Source organism: Thrips palmi, unplaced genomic scaffold, assembly GCF_012932325.1.
Source record: "Thrips palmi isolate BJ-2018 unplaced genomic scaffold, TpBJ-2018v1 HiC_scaffold_4, whole genome shotgun sequence".
Classification (NCBI taxonomy): Eukaryota; Metazoa; Arthropoda; class Insecta; order Thysanoptera; family Thripidae; genus Thrips; species Thrips palmi.
In genome coordinates, this window is record NW_023144631.1 from 12,920,279 (window position 1) to 12,939,563 (window position 19,285).

The window sequence follows — 19,285 nt, forward strand, 5'->3', positions numbered from 1 at the left end:
GAAATTTAACGGAAAATGTACCGCTAATTTTAGACCGGAGGTTGCCGTTTCAATTTTCCGTTTGTGAAAAAGTCCAAAATGCTCTACGGATAGTACAAAATCATAAAATCTTGATCCTTTTACACCAACAAAATGTTTTTACAAAGTGCCATTAACATGTATGAGCCTCCTAAACGTGCAAAGTTCGACTGTAATTGACTGTTTGGCTGCTTTGGCTGCTTTGACTGTAGTGACTGCAAATTGACTGTGTGACTGTTTTGGAGGCGTACAGTGACTGGTGACTGTCCTGAGTCACGTACCCCTCGAGTTGACCACTCAGCTCAAGAGTGTGCACAGGATTACTGATTACCAGTGATAACCTACAAAAATACTCAAAAACTCCATAATTTTGGCCAGCTAAAAGCATTTTGGCCTAATTTCATAAGAAAACCCCCCAAAATCAGAGATCCTTAACGTAACATTTAACTAACACTGCTTTCATAACGTAACATAGGACAATGTTCGCTAAAGGTTAAGGGTACGGACTTTTGGAAGTACTTCCAAAAGTATCTCTACACAAATTCAAAACACAAAAAAATAACTTACCCTTTTTGAAAAGATGTCAGAAGTTAAGGTTAATAACTTTAACTCTTACGATAACGTTATGATGCCCTTATGAGGTAAGTTGAGGATCGCTGCCCAAAATCCGATAAAAACGGTGAAACTAGCCACTTTGGTGTGTGATTACCAATGAATACTGGATGAAGTGTACACACGATTACCAGAGTGGTTAACCCCTTGCTACAACCCCCAAAACGGCATGTACAACGCCGCTTTACCTTGTGGATCGACAACGTGGAGGTTTTGTCTGGAAGTCCAGCCTTTTCGTTGTGGTTCCACAGCGTCCAACCTCACAGTGCAGCATTCACTCTACCAAAAATGTCCTGTAAATGCCGTTAATTTATTACCAGTTTTCACTGTAGGCCAATTCACAGCGTTTACTGTGATCTGCTCACGGGATTCACTGTGATCTTGGTCGCGGCGTTCACTGTGATCTGGTCCCCAGTAAACACTGTGAGTTTGACGCCGCTGAGCACCGAAGTACTGCAAATCAGGCTCCAATTCACGGCGTTTACTGTGGCCAGATCACAGTGAACACTGTAACCGAGATCACAGTGAACGCCGTGAACTAGTTCACAGCAAACGCCGTGAATTGAATAACAGCAAACATTGGTAATAAATTAACGGCGTTGACAGGACATTTTTTGTAGAGTGTTGATGGTCACAGCAATTAGGAGGCCGGTGGAAGCTTCCCTTTTTCTGCTGATTACTCCACATTGACGTCTGCGGGTGAGGTGACCCTGGCACAGTATCACGTTTCATCAGCACCACACCTGCTGCGATGCGCTAACGAGCTCTCAACGGACAGTTGCACTGCGCGGCTACATTCTACTCTCACCTTGTGAGCAGCAAGCAACTGGAGTGAAAACGTGTGAGCGACCATCTTGGTCTACTTTGTGTCCTGTTTCCCCATGATCCAGCTAGGGACCCTCTCTGTCAGAGATGAGCACGCTGGCCGCGAATTCGGCCTTCTGATTGGGCCAGAGTAAACTGGGGAAAAACCCCCAGGTGCGAGGCCAGAGTGGAGGTGGCGAGGGGGTAAACACTCCGGTGAACCTTGTACAGACTACTCCTTATTACGGGGTATTACACTTGTATTACGCATGTATTACGCCTCGATTTCATTGAAAAATGACATTTTCTGATACTTTTGATCCCAAAATGTATTACTATTACGCGTATTACGGCGTAATACCCGGCTTTTGTGTACAGCACTGAGATTCCAAACGCTATGAGTATAGCACGTATGGTGCAATGCGCTGTGATATCGCACCATACGTGCAATGCCTCAGCCATATTGCACCTTTGGTCGAGGGGCCAAAAACTCGGGATTTGCGTGTACACATGATTCGGAAAACGCAATGATTTCATGGCTGATTCGCCTTATTTCGCGACGCACCAGGGTGACGTTGAGCGGGATTGTGTGTGATTGTGTTCGGAAAGAAATGATTTCGGACTGATTTTGCCTGGTTTCGTGTGATTCTGCCTGATTTCGGTCGAATTTAGTGATTTTGGTTGATTTCGGATTGCTTGATTTCGCGTGATTCTCAATGATTCGCATGTGATTTCGGGGGCCGTGTACACATGATTGCGCGAGTTTTTGCCCCCTTGACCTTTGGTGCAATGCTTCCCGAAAAGGCCCTATGCTAATGCATGGGAAACGGGAGGCATTGCACTTCATGTGCAATGCTTTTGCATTGCACCAATTGACGCTATACTCTTAGCGTTTGGATTCTCAGTGAGGGTATTACGCAAGTGTTTACCCCCTCGGGAGGTGGAGGGGGGAGTCTCGCACGGGGCGAAAATCGCCCGGTTTACTCAAGCGGTCGAGCGTGCGCATCTCTGACAGAGAGGGTCCCTAGATCCAGCAACTCGTTTTCGACTATATCGTTCACTCAACAGGGTAAGCGAACAGCTATTGACTCCGGGCAATTCGTTGCTTTGGAGTCATGTCAAAAGTCAACACACTCACACTAAATTCTTATGGACTTTTTAAATGCATCATTATGCATTTTTTATGCATAGTTATGCATGCGCAGAAACGTCCATAAGGTAGGGATTTGCGAATCAAGGATTTTCATTTCGAATCGAATCTAAAAAAAAGTTTCGAATCGAATCTGGAAAAAGTTGCCGAATGGAATCGAACTTTTAAAGATTCAGAATCGAATCAAATTCGAACTGAAACTAAAAAAAGATAGTGCGTTTTAAAACACATTTTCTGCAATAAAGGAAGGGTATATAGAGCAGGAGTACTCTACAAATCAAAGAGTGTACATGGTACGCTCTAACTGGAGCATGCCTGCAAGCACGCTCTAGCTAGCGCATGCCTGCCAAGCATGCACTAACTAGTGCATACATGCCATGTACACGCTAACTGAAGCATACATTTACGGCATAAGGGATAGGGAGTTTTCTGCATTAGGAAGCGTGTACATGGCATGTATGCACTAGTTAGTGCTAGAGCGTGCTTGCAGGCATGCTCCAGTTAGAGCATACTATGTACATTCTTTGATTTGTAGAGTACAGAAAGAAGAAAAATCAAATATCTGATCTTGCTTTGGCATTAAAAACAACGCTATGCACGCAAAATTCAACCGTTCCCGAGCAACCGATTCGAAGACGAACCACTGTCGATTCGAAAACTTCGAATATTCGGGGTCGAAGGAAAGAGATCCGTCCCTGAATCGAATCAGTGGTGATTCGATTCGATACCGAACTTTTCGCACATCCCTATGAGGTATGTATAAAATTATGCATCATTGTGTACATTCATTTTATGCGTCTTCCTGCATAAAATGTACACAGTGATGCATAATATCATACATAACATATGGACGTATCTGTGCATGCATAACTATGCATAAAATAGTCCATAAGAACTAAGTGTGCTGTTCGAAAAAAAAAAAACGAAAAAACAATAGTGTCCCAAAAGAAGGCGTTCTCACATCCATCTATCAAATCCAAAAGATTCTGTTAAATATTTACTGTAACACAGCGACATTTCGGTTCCTCGCCTCTAGAATTCCACACTGACATGGAGGTGACGTGGATCGTGCTCGTTCTGACAGTGTTCCAGTCGGAGGCCGCTTCTTTGCAGGGACGTAAGGTAAGGCTGTAACAAACAGTTGTTTTAAAAAAGGGTTACAATTTTAACAATTACAAACACTTTTTTGGTCAATCATTGATCATCTTCTGTAGTTGTCCAAAAAGGACTTAGACAACAACTTATTCTTTTCCTTTATGCAGTTGAGGTGAAAGCTTAGATGTTGCAAGGAGAATAGAACACATACTCTATAAGACTTACCGGGATCCTCGTAGTCACAAGTGGTCGTTTAACTTGGATTGGACTGGTACTTTAGACCAGACTTATTTTTCAGTGCCATTCAACCAAGACCAAGACAGTAAGCATTCCATTTTGGGTGGACATTTGAATTAGCAGTGCAACAAAAGTGCAACAAAAACTGAACAATAAAAGTACAACAGGGATTGTAGAAAGTACAACGAGAACTGTACAAACCAACGAGGCCTATAATGCACTGCTATGCCAGTTCCATTGTACTTTGTACAACAATTGTTTTACTTTGTAAGTACAATAAATACCTGAAAAAAAATTTGCCAGAAATTCGTGTACTTTTGTTGTGGTTTTTTCTTGCAGTGCACCCTCACTGAAATCTAAGAGTGCACTGAAAACACGTCAGTTTTCCTGTGCACAGGCTCTACTCTGGGGGTCCTGAAATGTGACGTCACGTTCGTTTAAACGTGAATCCTGTCGTTCCTTTGAATACTATATCACGTGATATAGTTCAAAGGAACGTGACAGGATTCACGTTTAAACGAACGTGACGTCACATTTCAGGACTCCCAGAGTACATTCACTGTTAAAAAATGGTTGTACAGAAACAATCAGATGAGTGAAAATTTAGTCGTTCCAAAACATAGAAATTCATCATGAACCAAAGCGAAACAAATGTCGTTGAGTCTAGTAAGCGACATTTTGTCGTTGAAGAACAAAATTCTTGTTATCACTCTTTACGATACAATTTGTGTGGAAACAACATCTTTTGCAATTATCTGCTCAATTAAAGCATATTATAAATAATCATCTATTTTGTTCTTCTAAGTCATAGAAAAATTACTATTGTTAAATAAAAACTATGCACAATAAATTAAGCGACAAAAGTACTCTATGAATATTGTCGCAGACATTACAAAATTTCTTTTGGACTTTCAATACTTGTCGTTGATGTGTTATTGTTGGTGCATTATTACTAGTTAGTCGTTGTGAAATTATCCCTTAGTTCCAATACGACTACAGTTTAACAAGCTATTCGCTCCACAACAAATCTTGTCGCTAAAAAAGTTAGCGATAAATGTGTCGCTAAGTTACGACAAAATTTTTATCAGTGTTGCTCTGAACGTGAATCGGGCCTCGACCTGGTCTGGGACCAGCCGATTCACCTTCAAACGAATGTGACACGGCAATCAAACGAACGCGTAACGATTCACGTTTAAACGAACGTGACGTCACATTCCCGGATTCCCGGTGTAGGGGGAACTGACTGCCCACAGTCGTCTTCGCCACGATTCGTTCTGCCTCAGGCTTGCAAAATAATGCAATAACTAGATTACTGCACTTACAGGATGCGATAAATCGTGGGAATCGCCAACTCAGTTTTATCGCAAAAATATGTACCAAAAGTTTTGCAAAACGAATGACAGTTTTCACGCCTCGCGGAAACAACTCCAGCCAAATTTGAAGGGTCAAGGCGAGGAAGAATCAAACACTGCCGGAGCGGGGAAAATCGCACACCCCTATTTGAGAACGGACTGTCACATTCTGTCGCTTACTTTTCTTCAGGTTATTGGAGCCGTACATTGTAAGTTAGTCCAAAAATAGGGTGTCCGATTTTCCCCCACCCCTACGGAGTTCGATTCCCCACCCTGACCCAAACATTGTTTTTATTTGCAGGCGGGCCACCTCACAGGCGAAGTGGTCGCCATATACGAGTGCCCGGATTTTGAGGGAAACAGTTTTCGATTCGGCCGGAATCTAACCCGGCTCAAAGGCCCCAATGGCGAGTTCGGCGCGTCAACAAGTTTTGATGTGTTGAGGGGAACGAAATCCATAACCAAGGCAAGTTGAATCTTAGTATTGTCAGTTGTGATGTGGGACGATAGGCTTATTTATCAGTGAGAACGCGCAGATCTACTGAGTAATAATGAATTCATTTTAAAAGCAATAATCTGGAAAGTTTCCGGATATTTGTCTGCGGGAGTAAGCTCTTTTGTTCAGATGTTCGTCAGGAATTTGCTTTTTTCCAGATAAGATCTGGAAAAATCATGAAAACCAGATAAATATCAGGACAAAAACAGGCCCTTAGGCCCTTCCAAATAACTGGAAGTGCAAAAAAAATATATCAGGAAATTTCCAGACATCACACTGCAAATCCAAGTTCGGGACAGGCATTCACTCGCATTCACTAGATAACGTGAGACAAACTGTCCCACATTCGTACTCTGAAAACTGAAGCGTGTACATATTACACTCTTATTTACAGCATGCTTCCTAGCACACTCTTATTTACAGCATACTTCCAAGCACACGCTAAAATAGAGTGTGTCTGGCATGTACACGCGAAAGAAGAGTGTACCCGCCAAGTACACTTCTAAACTGACACATGGATGCTTTTAGATAGGACTAATCGAGTGTATTTGAGTTCAGCGCGTACTTGCAGGCACACTCTATTTTAGCATGTGCTCGGAAGTATGCTGTAAATAAGAGTGTACTTAGAAGCATGCTGTAAATAAGAGTTACTATGGACACACTTCAGCTTGCAGAGTAAGCGTGGGACACAGATTTGTTATTTGTCCCACACTTACAAACGCGCGACACAGTTTTTCTCACGCTTACAAGCGTGCACGTTATGTAGTGCATGCCTGTCCCACACTTGGATTTGCAGTGCAGTCTAGCTTTGCATAGGGTATGTGCTTGGTTGGTTCGCCATGCACATGAGTTCAGCTTTCTCAATCCATTCTCAACAACACTCAAAAATTTTTTTCTTGTGCATTTCTTAAAACACCGTCCCGATTTCTTGGGAATTGATGTGTTTTGAAGTGGTCACTTCCATCGGGTACCCGCTTCCGATCAGAGGAAAAGAAGTTTTTGTCGGGCCATTTGTGTTACTTTCCACATGTTTCTGGCGTTTCAGGGCAACATTCGCTTTGAATTTTGCTCTCAAGGAGTGACAAAGATTTGCGAGAACTACAGTAACTGGCGGATTGGCAAAGACGGCTGCGCATTGTGGACCAACAAGTTCACAATGTGGAACAAATTTGTAGACACTATTCATCCCAGATTCGAGTGCCCATTCCGAGAGGTGAGTACAAAGCTTAAGACATTTAAAGACGGGTCAACACCTTTTGTCTTTTCCCAGGATCATGCCGGGAAAGTAGATTTGCTGGCGCAGATCGTAATGGTAGACTTGCGCTTATTTTTGAAAAACGTGATTTTGAATGAGTTCCCCGACTCAAAGTGACCGAACTGGTGAAAAAACTTATAAATTCAAATCCCAAGGTCGTACGACTGCCCAAAGCCGTGGCCCAAGGGTCTAGTTATGCTGTCAGGGGTGGGTTATTTTGTTTTCGATTTTTACCAAAATAACCTTTTCTTAGGCTAACTCGGTAATTTTAAGATTCGGTCCGTTTTGATCGATCTTAACTCCTTCATACTCAAACAGCGGTCTAAATCACCCACAACGTCGAAAAAATTTGAGTAGATCTCGAAAGGAATGTACAAAAGGTATGGGACGCTCATGCGATGTTTTGGCAGAAGAAATGCAAGGAATACACAACAATCCATCAATTTTAGGTGACCCGACTCGTCCAGTTTGGGGCGGAGTGGAAAGGGGAGGGGGGGTGGAAATCAGGTGCACTTTTTCCTAAAGGTAAAAGGAACCGTGTAAATACTTAAACATTGGTCTCCTATTTCGAGCCTCCGTGACTGAATCTGATCTTTCACACTCCGAAATGGAATTGTTTTGTTGCTTCAATGTAGGGAGCACGTAAGACCTGGATGGGATCTTAATAACAGCAAAAAAGTTATATATTTTAGTCCTTTTGCATGGTATGTCCTAATTTTCCAGTGTCCTGCCCCTATCTCGTAAAGGACGTTCCGTTCACATCAAATTGGTGAAAGGTAGTGATTTTCCAGCATTTTGTCTGAAAAAAAGTCACCTGACCTTCAGATACATTTCCTACGATCTTTTCGAGATCTACTCGGTTTTTTCGACATTGTAGGTGATTTAGACCGCTGTTTGAGTATGAAGGAGTTAAGATTGATCAAAACGGACCGAATTTTCGTTCTAAGGGTCTTAAAATCGTCAAGGTAGCCTAAGAAAAGTGTTATTTTGGTAAAAATCGAAAAAAAAAAAATAACCCACCCCTGACAGCATAACTAGACCCTTGGGGCACGGCTTTGGGCAGTCGTACGACCTTGGGATTTGAATTTAAAAGTTTTTTCACAAGTTCGGTCTCTTTGAGTCGGGGAACCCATTCAAAATCACATTTTTAGGGGTTCCCAAGAACCCCTATTGTCCGAGGTCCGTGGATTCCTCCCCCCCCCCCCCTCTCCGATTTTCAAATAAACTGCGCTAAACTATTTCAACCATGGAAAAAACGAAAATTCCAATTTTTTTCGAAAATTCATCGTGGAAATTTTCCGTAAACTAGAAAAACATAAATTTGCAACAATCGAAAACGAGAACCGTTAATGATATGAAAAAATGGTTCAAATAAAAAATGTGCCATTCCTCAAAACTAAACCTCCTGGCTCATCACAGTAACAAGAAATAGTCTGTGTTCTGAGCAAATGGTTAAAACATGAAAAATAATCTCCATGGCAACGGCATGGTCCCATCGTACCACCCGTCAAAATTCAAAGTCACCGATGAAGAGAAATCAAAACGCCGTGAAATTCGAAAATGCTAATGCTAACGCATTGCACGGTGTCCCGACGTTGGAATATCTTTAAAGTCTGTCACTAGTAAAAAGTTCGTAGCAGAAACGACGCATCAAATTAATTTTCGTGGGTTGGCACCGATTTGCTTGCCGTCTGCGCCCTTTCGAAAATCGCGAGGCTGAAAAAACGAGTAGGCGCGCATCGAAACTGCCCCTCCATTGTTGCTGAGGTTGGATTGTTTGGCATGCTTTTAAAGGCTGCGGTTGTCTTGTCATGTTTTCCTCAATTCTGTGGAACAGTTCTTACTCACAACGTAAAAACAGCACGATGGTTGGTTTGACAAACTTTATAAACTCGGGAGGGGTGATTTCGGAACGCGGGTGACTTTCGTTTGGCGAACATGAGCACTGTAAGTCGCGAGATCTCTAGGAACTGAAGAGTGTGCATGGCATGCTCCCCCAGGGAGTATGCCACAAAGCACGCTCCATCCTGGAGTGTGCTTGCAAGCACACTCTTCCCAGGAGCATGCTTGGCAAGCACGCTCTACAGAGGAGCATGCTTCCAAGCACACTCCAGGATAAAGCGTGCTGCGTCGCTATTGCAAGGCCCATATGATCGAAGAGGCACGCCTTAATCCTGGAGTGTGCTTTGAAGCATGCTCCTCCGTAGAGTGTGCTTGCCATGCATGCTTCTCCGTAGAGTGTGCTTGCCAAGCATGCTCCTGGGAAGAGTGTGCTTGCAAGCACACTCCAGGATGGAGCGTGCTTTGTGGCATACTCCCTGGGGGAGCATGCCATGCACACTCTTCAGTTTCTAGAGATGGAGTGAGGTGGTCATGGTGTTAACTGAATCAGGTTTGACCAGAACTCTTTTCTATTGGTTAGTTTGAATTTAGCGCATGCGCACTTTGAAATTTTTGGATTTTCTCTTAATCATTGAAAAGTTGACACTGGCACGGTCCAATACTTGGCTATTTCAAAATAGCCAAATGTGGAAATGGGAACACCTTGCAATGCGATTAGCATTGGAATTTTTTTAAAATAAGCGCAAGTCTACCGTAAGGGAGGGTGGGGAACCATGACCACTTTTTTTTTGTGCCTCCTTCTACTCCACCGTGTGGTTCGAAAAGTTAAGTTTCCAGCATGAGGGGATTCTTTGGACCTCCAAGGACCTCTCCCACCCATTGGAACTTGTCTGCAATGCACGGCAGGCTCACAGAACATTTTGGAAAATAAAACGCAAAGTGGTCATGGCGCCCTATGGGGTACCATGACCACCCCGTGGGGCACCATGACCATAGTAATTTTTTGGCCCAAACAAGTGTCCTTTCTAACAGTATTCTCATCGAAATTGTTTATATCGCTGTCCTTACCATCAGGCCAGTCAACTTAACTAAAAAAACACTGTAAAAACCTTCTAAGTATCAAACGTTCTACGATGCCTTAAAATGGACGGTTTAAAACAGTTAACGCTCTAAGGCTTTCAAATTTCACATCCAAAGCTATGACATGTGTTAACATTTTATGTTTGTCTTGCTAAGACGAATCCAAATTCGTATGCAGATTTCAATTTGGTAAATTTTAAGAAAATTATCGCGGTTACTACACTGCAAACAAGCGAATTAAATGCTGTTTCTTATAATGCCAGAGCCATCTTGGTGCAAAGTAGCCACGGATCGCCTTCGCGGCCAACTTTTGCGGTTTGGAGCTCATTTAGTGCAAGAGAAACTACCATTTCAAGTCCCAGTTTCAGAACCATTCTTAATCATCCTGGTGATTCACGATTTGTGATAAAACTATCAATTCTGCAGCAATTATTCAAACCTTATACATTTTCAGAAGCAAAAAGCAAATTTTCGACGAAAATAAATCATTATCAGGCCAAAATATGAGAAAAAACACTCAAATATGTATGGTCATGGTGCCCCACTAAAAAGTGGTCATGGCTCCCCACAATGCAGTTTACGACTCTAAGGCTCCCTGAGCAAGCAAAAAGCTACTTAGAATTAAATGTGATGTTGGATATTTTGCCGGAGAGCCGACATTTTGAGAAAAACCTAAGACATCGAACTTATCTCCTCAAATGTGAGAGTGAGAAAAAATATCTCAGATTTGAAAAACGCCCAATTTAGCCAAAACGCTGTAACAAAAATTTTGGCGAGGTGCTATGGTCGTTAGGGGTGGTCGAATGTACACTTTTTTCGAAATCTCAAAAGTTAGATGGCGCATTTAGTAGTTTTTCTGCTGATTCCGATATGTACTTGGTTTTGAGAAAGGAGTGAAATGAGGGCGCTACCAACCTTTTAAGTTTTGAAAAATTGCTTAAATGCGAATTTTTAAATTTTACTTTTTCTCCGTTTGAAAATACAGACATCTTTTGGGATCGGCAGAGAGAATGCAACAAAATGCACCATCTAATTTTTGCATAATTTTTGCAAAATGGATTTTTGACGAAAATAGTGTTTTTGACCACCCTTAAGAGCGTACTTTTCTCAAAATGTCAATTTGCAAAAATTATCAAAAATTAGATGGCGCATTTTGTTGCATTCTTTCCCGTTCCGAAAATGTACTGTGATTTTCAAACGGAGAAAAGTAAAATTTTAAAAATTCGCCTTTAAGCAATTTTTCAAAATTAAAGGCTGGTAGCGCCCTTAGTTTCACTCCTTTCTCAAAACCAAGTCATATTCGATCAGCAGAAAATACTACAAAATGCGCCATCTAACTTTTGAGATTTCGAAAAAAGTGTACATTCGACCACCCCTAATGGTCGTACCCTTGAAGCTAGAAGGTAGGGCTCTGGCTGAAAATAGTTAGAATTCTATTCTCTCGAAAGTCCGGTCGACCGGTTGCCGTCGGCAAAGTAGTTCCTGAGACCGAGGGGGGTGGTTATGGTGCCCCAGTGGTCATGGTGCCCCACCCTCCCTTAATGGTCAGCATAGTTGTCCTTTTTAAAGTGACGGTTGAAGCAAACCCGCTTTTGGTTGTGGGTTATCGACTTTTCGTTTGCAGCTTTGGTCAAAATTGCCTTTAAAGTCGCCCAAAAACGCGATTTTTAGAGGCATTCGTGACTGTTTTGATCAACTTTGAGCCAATACTGCTCCCAAACTAAGGCGGATTATCACACTCCATATCAAAGGCATGCTAAAGGAAGGTCCAAAGACCAATTGCCCGTTTGAAAAGTACGAAGGCCCGCCTCGGATCAGACGCAATGGCTGCTCAAAGTAGGCCCAAAACACTACGCTCATGAAGGCTCAGATTCAGAGGCACCTCCCCCCCCCCTCTCTGTCGCACTCCCACATCTATTGGGTGCCCTGAAGAGTGCAAGAGAGGCAGAGCGACGAGGGTGCGGTCAGATCACGGTGAGAGACGGTGGGGGCACTCGGGCCTTCCGCCACACATAGCCGAGTGAAGCCCGTTTCTGGACGTTCCGTTGTTCCAAACGCCCCGCCAGGATGCACTGTTCCCCATGTGGGCCCTACACCGTGGGTCAGATGCAAATCGCATAGTCACTGCAACGCGGCGCAGCGCCCCTCATAGTCCGGAGGTTAGCAGATCCCACCTTGCAAATCGTGATATCGGAATGTCACTTTACATAGTTGCAGTGACCCCAAGGATCATTTTAAGAGGTGAAGCCAAAGTGGTCCCCCTTGTGGGGCCCCGTGGCGCCCCCCAATGGGGCCCCGTTTACCTAGATTCTTAACGAAGCGTCGTAGAGCACTGTTAGAAGGGGGTTCGATTTTCGAACCGTGGAAAGGCGGTCTCAATTCTCGCCCGGCTCGAAAATCGGGCTTAAGTAGAATCGAACCCACGTGGGTTCAATTTTCGGACGTGGGGTTCGATTTTCGACCGCTTCGCCGGCTTTCGGCTCTGAGGGCTTTCGCAGGGCAGCGCCTGGAGTCAATTTGCAAACTTGACCGAACACACATCACCTTACAGATTTAGATTCGTCTCAAGTAGACAAACCAAAAATGTCAACACATATCATGGGTTGAAATGAAAAATGAAAGAGTTATTCAACTTCTAATGTCTTTTTTACCATTTTTGCACTCTAAAACTCCAATAACTCTTCCATTTTCTATTTTAACCCATAACATGTCTTGACATTTTTTGTTTGTCTTCTCGAGACAAATCTAAATCTGTAAGCAAATGTCTATTTGGTGAAGTTTGATAATTCACTTGTCTCAGCGAAGCTCAATCCCTACAAAGCCGAAAATCGAACCCTACAGAGCCGAAAATCGAACCCTCATCTTGTCAAAATATCGAACCCTGGATGTATCGGCCACCCCGTCCGATTTCCGAACCGAGATGGGTTGGATCCTACTTAAGGCCGTGTTTCGAGCCAAGGTGGGTTCGAAAGTCGAACCCTCTTCCAACAGTGAGAGTTGCGGTTTGGCTCATTCGATTCAGCGCGCCAAAGAACGTCGGATGAAACGCCTCGACCATGCCTGACAAGCCCACGGGGAACCCCCAGGGCCGGTTGCCTATCTAGAACGGGGTAACACAATGGCGTTTAGAAAATGTTATGTAGAATCTGAACGGAGCGTCGTAGAGAATTGCGGTTTTGCTCATTCGATTCAGCACACGAAAATACATCGGGTTCGACATCGTGACACCCGCCGGGGACTTTCAAGTCTGGTTGCCTACCCAAAACGGGGTTTCAGGTGATAAGAGAATGTTCAGTCCTGTGTTTCGATATGCGCTGAATCGAATGAGCCCAACCGCAACTCTCTCCGACGCTCCGTTTAAAATCTAGCTGACCGTTTCTAAAAATCAATTTTGAACCCTGTTTTGGGTAGGCAACCAGCCTTGAAAGTCTCTGGCGGGTGTCACGATGTCCAACCCGATGTATTTTCGTGTGCTGAATCGAAGAGCTAAACCGCAATTCTCTACGACCCTCCGTTCAGACTCTACATAACATTTTCTAACCGCTAATTTGTTACCCCGTTCTAGATGGGCAACCGGCCCTGGGGGTTCCCCGTGGACTTGTAATCGGACGTTTTTTGGTGCGCTGAATCGAATGAGCCAAACCGCAACTCTCTACGACGCTTCGTTTAAAATCTAGGTAAAAGGGGGGCCCACAAGGGGGACCACCTTGGCTCTACCTCTTAAAATGATCCTTGGGGTCACAACTACAATGTAAAGTGGCATTCCGGTATCACGATTTGCAAGGTGGGATCTAAAACGCACTGTTAACCACCGGACTATCAGGTGCGGCGCTGCGCTGTAGTCACCTGGTGCGCACTATTGCGCGCAGGGGGCTTTGCCCGGGTTATGCCTCAACCTACCGGACAATTGCCGCAAGTTGCCCGATAGTTGCCCAGAGTTGCCCTGAAGTTGCCAGGGTGTTGCCTGAGCGTTGCCTGGAGTTGCCCGGGTGTTGCCCGATTGCCCGGATGTTGCCCGGTAGTTGCCCGCCGGGTGCCGGGCAGGGCTCTGGCTGTGCCCGACCCCTGCTCACCTTTGCACAGAGTTGCCTGGAGAAATTTTATCTGGGGTAAGGGAGGGTGGGGCACCTAGTGACAGGGGCACCTAGTGACACAGGGGTGCCCTGGCCACCCTATGGCACTTTCAGACACCTTGAGGTGGCTTACTTAAAGGTCTTGTGCTGTGGAGTTCAAGTGAAAGTTAGACTTTGAACAAAATATTTTGGCCCCTAGAATAAAAGCAAAAAAAAATAATTACCGAAAATCACAGATTTTACGACTTTTATACAAAATGTTTTCTCGCCATTCTTCCAGTACACGGCACTGCCGATCGTTCTGGCACTTTTAATCAATAGTAAGGACCTTTAGTAAGTTGTTTTCGCTGAACTAGCTAAAACATATTATTTCATTTCCTTTATATCAAATTTTGAACGAAAATGAGCCCCCGGTGCAGGTAGTGACAGACACACTCTATTGACCTTTTCAACGATTTAAACGTTTCAAAACATCGATTTGGCAACCGCGAAGTAAATTGTCACCGATTGTCACATAACGAAACATAAATGAGACTAATTTGTACGACAGTTTCGTAGAACATTGAATTTGATTGGCAATGTAGTAAAATGAATGCAGTTTCTTGGAAAAAAAAATGGCGCCGTTCAGAATGGTTTGATATTTAAAAAGCTTAAAGAGTCTAAAACAGATAATTTTCAATTATAAATTCAATTATAAATTCAATTATAAACAACTATAGCTGGAGCGTCGCTCTATGCTGGTAATGTGAGTTATATGACCTGTCACTAGGTGCCCCGGGCTGGGGCACCAAGTGACAAGTGCAGAGGTCTGCGGGAAGCTACACTCTGAGAAAAAATGACGGTAAATCCTGGATAATTTTTTTGCCAAACTTTACCGTACTTCAAAAACCAGTATCCTCCGTACAGTCTACAGTATTTACCATACTTGTTTTACAAAATATTCCGTAGTCTTTTAGCAGTAGTTACCGTTCTTCCGTACAGTCCATGCCGTAGGAAAGACAGATCTGGTCCCAACAAAGGCCGCTTCCAAGAAGTGTCCACATCAGGATCTTGAAAAAAGGGGGTCGACCGACTGAAAAATTTTATTGCACCTTTCAATAGGTCTCGTCAAGACCTTTCCAACGAGTGGTCGGAAGAGGGGTCCAGGAGGCCGACTTCAGCAGTTGCGTACATCAGGAACTTGGAAAAAGAGGGTCAATCGACTGAACAAGATTATAGCAGTTTTTGATAGGTATTAAAAGTACGGGATTGCCGGGGGAAAATGTACGGGATTCCCTGTAAAAAAAGTACGGCGTTTCCTGTAAAAAAAGTACGGTATTGCCTGTAAAAAACGACGGCATTGCCTGTTAAAAAAAGTACGGTGAAGTCTGGAGTAATCAGTACAGGATATACCGTGATCTTTTCTCGCAGTGTATGTATAATAGAAAAAGGTGTTGTCAAAACGCCACAACATGTTTTTGCGATCAAGGAAGGATCAAAGCAACCTTCTGAGGTGTAAGCAGATTCATTTCTCGCACAGTATCGGAGTGAGTGCCAAAATCCAAAAAGTGTCACTAGGTGCCCCACCCTCCCTTAGTTCCGCACAACTTCGTGCGTTTTAAAATGCATGCACAATGCTATGCATAGCTTATATGCACAAATAACATACACTCATTCCGGGAACGTGACATCATGTTGAAACGAGCGTGACAGAGAGCATTGTGTCACATTCGTTTGGGTGTGAATTGGCTAAAAATCAGCTTGTTCACATTCAAACGAACGTGACATTTTGTCACGTTCGTTTCAATGTGGTGTCACGTTCCTAGAATGAGAGTGCACGTAGTAATTTGTGTGAAAGACAAAAGTACTCGTCATTTCCAGGGCCACTACGTTGTGACCAATGCGACGCTCGATGTTCGGAAGTTGGAATTGATTGCCGTGGAGGACCGAGAGTGGATTGCGACCGTGCAAGCGTACGGCGACAAAGAGGAACCTTGGGTCTGCGCTGTCTTCCACGTCAAGTTGTACCGCACCGGGCGGCGCAGGGCACCCTTGTAGCACGAGCACTTCCAACAACGCCAACTGCGTGCGGAGTTGCTTCGATCAATCGATTGCTCTGCTTCTTCACAGTAAAAACTCGACGAAGATTCGCTTCGTAATACGAGGAAAATGAAGGCATTGTAAAATCTACGAAGAAATGCTTCATATTATGGAGCAAAATCCTTCGTAATACGAAGCATTTCTTCATAATACGAAGCAATTCTACAACGCCTTCATTTTCTTTGTAGTTACGAAGCAAATGCTTCGTAGGCTTTTAAGGGTGTTGATAAAAGACAAGACCACTCCAGATCTTGCGAATAAGATTGACTGAGAGTGCTGTGAAATTTTTTGAAACAGTCATGCCAAGATGGATCGTCGCAACAAAGTTGAAGGCAACGCATCATAGAGAGGGGAGCAGCGAGCAGCCACGTCGTGTTCTGTTAGCTGCCGACGCCTGGCTGCATTCACTCACCATTTATAGAGATTTCAAGTGCCTGACTATATCTAAAAAAAAAAAAGCTAGAGATGTAAAACAAAAGTTTATGCAAAGGGTAGCTTATTAAAATATTTAAAATCGTATTTTTAGTTTTAGTGACCCTGTTTTACTTGTAGCCGTTAACAATATATCGGCACCTAAAGTCTTAATAAATGTTAATTTACCACACCCTGACCGGAGCCACTGTTGTCCTTGCCCACATCAACATCACCCAGAATTGAATGCCGGGCACCGTTCGCGAAGCTGGTCCACGGCCTCCCGATCCACCTGCATGCGGGGACAAATGGAACAGCATGAAGGGGAGCATCGCCAACTTTTCGGTGACCTGTGTGATTCCAGTCAACACTGAAAACGTGATGGTCGGACACATGGCCAACTTATGGCGTGACAAAAAGTCACGCCAAAAATTGGCGTGACACGAAATTCACGCCGAAAAACGGCGTGACATGTGAGTCGCACCCTCATTTGGCGTGAATGACAACGTGTTTTTTGAGTCAAGTCACGCCAAAAAGCGGCATGACAAGAAATTCACGCCAAAAATTGGCGTAAATTTTTGAGTCACGCCGATTTATGGCGTGACTTTTCTGCCATGCCGTTTAATGGCGCGACACTTAATTCACGCCCCTGCAGCGGCACGAAGTCACGCCGATAGATTTTCAGTAAAAACTGCCTTTGATTGCATAATTTCGATCACCTCGTTGAAGGCCACACCCCATTTTTCGAACCTTCTCACCGAGGCGCGCGAATTCAGTGTCACTCCAAAAAATGGCATGACAAAAAAGTCATGCCAAAAATCGGCGTGACTCAGAAATTCACGCCAATTTTTGGCATGAATTTCCTGTCACGCCGGGTTTGGCATGACTTTTTTCTTAAAACGCATTGTGCATACCAATCCACATCGAACATTCACGTCAGATGACGGCGTGACGCACATGTCATGTCATGCTTCCTGTCACGACAATTTTTGGCGTGCCTTTTTGCCACGCCATAATTTGACCATGTGTCCGACCATTCAATTTTCAGTGTAGTCCATTTTCAGAAGTTTTCCCGCCATTTTTAAATTTGAATTTTTGAGTTTCGGCAATGGGCTTTTCCTAAGAGACTAGCAGTCTCATCGTGAACTTATATAGCCTATTACACCGAAAAATGCCGTAACTTTAGATTTGCTTTGACAAATCGCAGTTGCCCGCGACGGTTTTCGAAAATTAAGGCCTGAGCGATTCTCACGTTTCGGGGTAGTTTTGGCGTCTCTGATTTGCCGAAAGTGAGAAATTTCCAATTAAGTTTTTCTGATTATTGGGGTCCTGGATGATACTAGAGTTATGGCAATGGTATTTATAGTAAAGACCCTTTTACTATCTTCCCAAAAACAGGGGCCATAAGGTATTCCCCCTACTTTTAGTGGGTTTTTTTGATCACGGAAATTACGTTATCACGGAAGTTACAAAGTGTGGAAAAACAGCTTTAAAGGCTGACTCGGGCTTGCTGTGGCTTAAAAATCGTTCCAGGGTCAAATGATACTCTAAACCCGACATTTAAACGGAAAAATTTTTCACCTAGTGCTGCTGCAACATTGGGTAAAGGGTTTCCACGGAAGTTAAAGGGAATTTTGATACACGCCATTTTATAATGCTCTAGCCCGCTTTGAGACCGTGTACAGCATCTTAGATTTCCGCGACCCATGCAAATTTTTCCCAGGGACTCCACTTTGATGGCTTGTGTCATGGAAAGTTAAAAGTTTGGCTTGGGGGGAAGGGCCAAACTGCCTTTTCGAAATTTGTGTAGTTAAAATTTAATATACGGAGGACATTTTTTGTTGCAGCATAAGTACCTTTGAAAGAAGTCTGGCGTATTGGTCTTCGGTTGAAATTAGCTCGAGACATGCCAAGCTTCGAATCCCCATCGACAGTGGGCAGCATTTTCGAACCACACCGCCACACTGGGGGCGGAAAGTTCGAGTATGTTCTCTTTGGACAATCACGGAAGTTACATTTGGGGTATTCCAAACGCTACGTAGACCAATCCAACGAACGAGAACTTTTCGAAATGTGTGCGTTTCGTGGGCAATGGCCCTCCCTAACATCAGAAACAAACCCCATGTCGATATCTGCGCTCGTTTGGGCACAGGAGTCAGAAGAAACGAAACTACCCCGAAACGTGAGAATCGCTCGCCTCTCGATTGACAATGTACCGGTCTCGCGCCGCATAGCCCCCAGCCTAGCCATAAGCGTTGCTGCCCCCTGGTCGAATCGACGTCGTTTTGAACACCTTATTGTGGTTGGGTAGGAAGGGCCACAGCAACCTACGCAAGTGTTGGCTGGTTCATTTCTCGGACAGCTTTGCGCAGACTGTCTGAATCCAAACGGTTCGGGGCACCTAGTAACAGGACATACAGCCGGGCTCACAGCACCAACGCATTGATGGTCACAGCAGTTGGGAGGCCGGTGGAAGCTTCCCTTTTTAGGGGCTCCGACGAAGGAGGACCCCTATTGTTTTTGACGGCTCAGATTCTTTTCCTCTCCCCCCCCCCGCAAATCGGGAAATGGTTCTCGCTAAATTATTCCTTATCATGATCAAATTAAAACTACTGAAAATTTCAAAAATTCATCGTGAGAATTTAATATAAACGACTAAAACATAAATTTGCAACAATCGATAACGAAAACCGTCGATGCTATCAAAAAAAAGTTCAAATAAAAAATGTGCCACTCCTCAAAGCTAAACCTCCTGCCACATCAAAGTGACAAGAAATCGTC

General features: G+C 43.9%; 1 protein-coding gene across 1 annotated transcript; it reads left to right on the plus strand.

Annotated features, from left to right (window-relative positions):
• The first annotated feature begins 1,453 nt into the window (after positions 1 to 1,453).
• LOC117649244 lies at positions 1,454 to 16,551 on the plus strand. The gene is made up of 6 exons (XM_034391817.1): positions 1,454 to 1,471; positions 2,463 to 2,503; positions 3,621 to 3,706; positions 5,570 to 5,734; positions 6,810 to 6,977; positions 15,875 to 16,551. The coding sequence occupies exons 3-6, from the start codon at positions 3,635 to 3,637 to the stop codon at positions 16,049 to 16,051; spliced, it is 582 nt and encodes a 193-aa protein (XP_034247708.1). The 5' UTR covers positions 1,454 to 1,471; positions 2,463 to 2,503; positions 3,621 to 3,634; the 3' UTR covers positions 16,052 to 16,551.
• The last annotated feature ends 2,734 nt before the right edge of the window (positions 16,552 to 19,285 follow it).

Excerpts from the sequence above, each read along its gene's own strand:
- LOC117649244 (XM_034391817.1), top strand. The coding sequence starts at position 3,635 with ATGGAGGTGACGTGGATCGTGCTCGTTCTGACAGTGTTCCAGTCGGAG. Across the intron at positions 3,707-5,569 it reads CTTCTTTGCAGGGACGTAAG|GCGGGCCACCTCACAGGCGA; the intron begins GTAAGGCTGTAA and ends TTTTATTTGCAG. Across the intron at positions 6,978-15,874 it reads TCGAGTGCCCATTCCGAGAG|GGCCACTACGTTGTGACCAA; the intron begins GTGAGTACAAAG and ends CGTCATTTCCAG.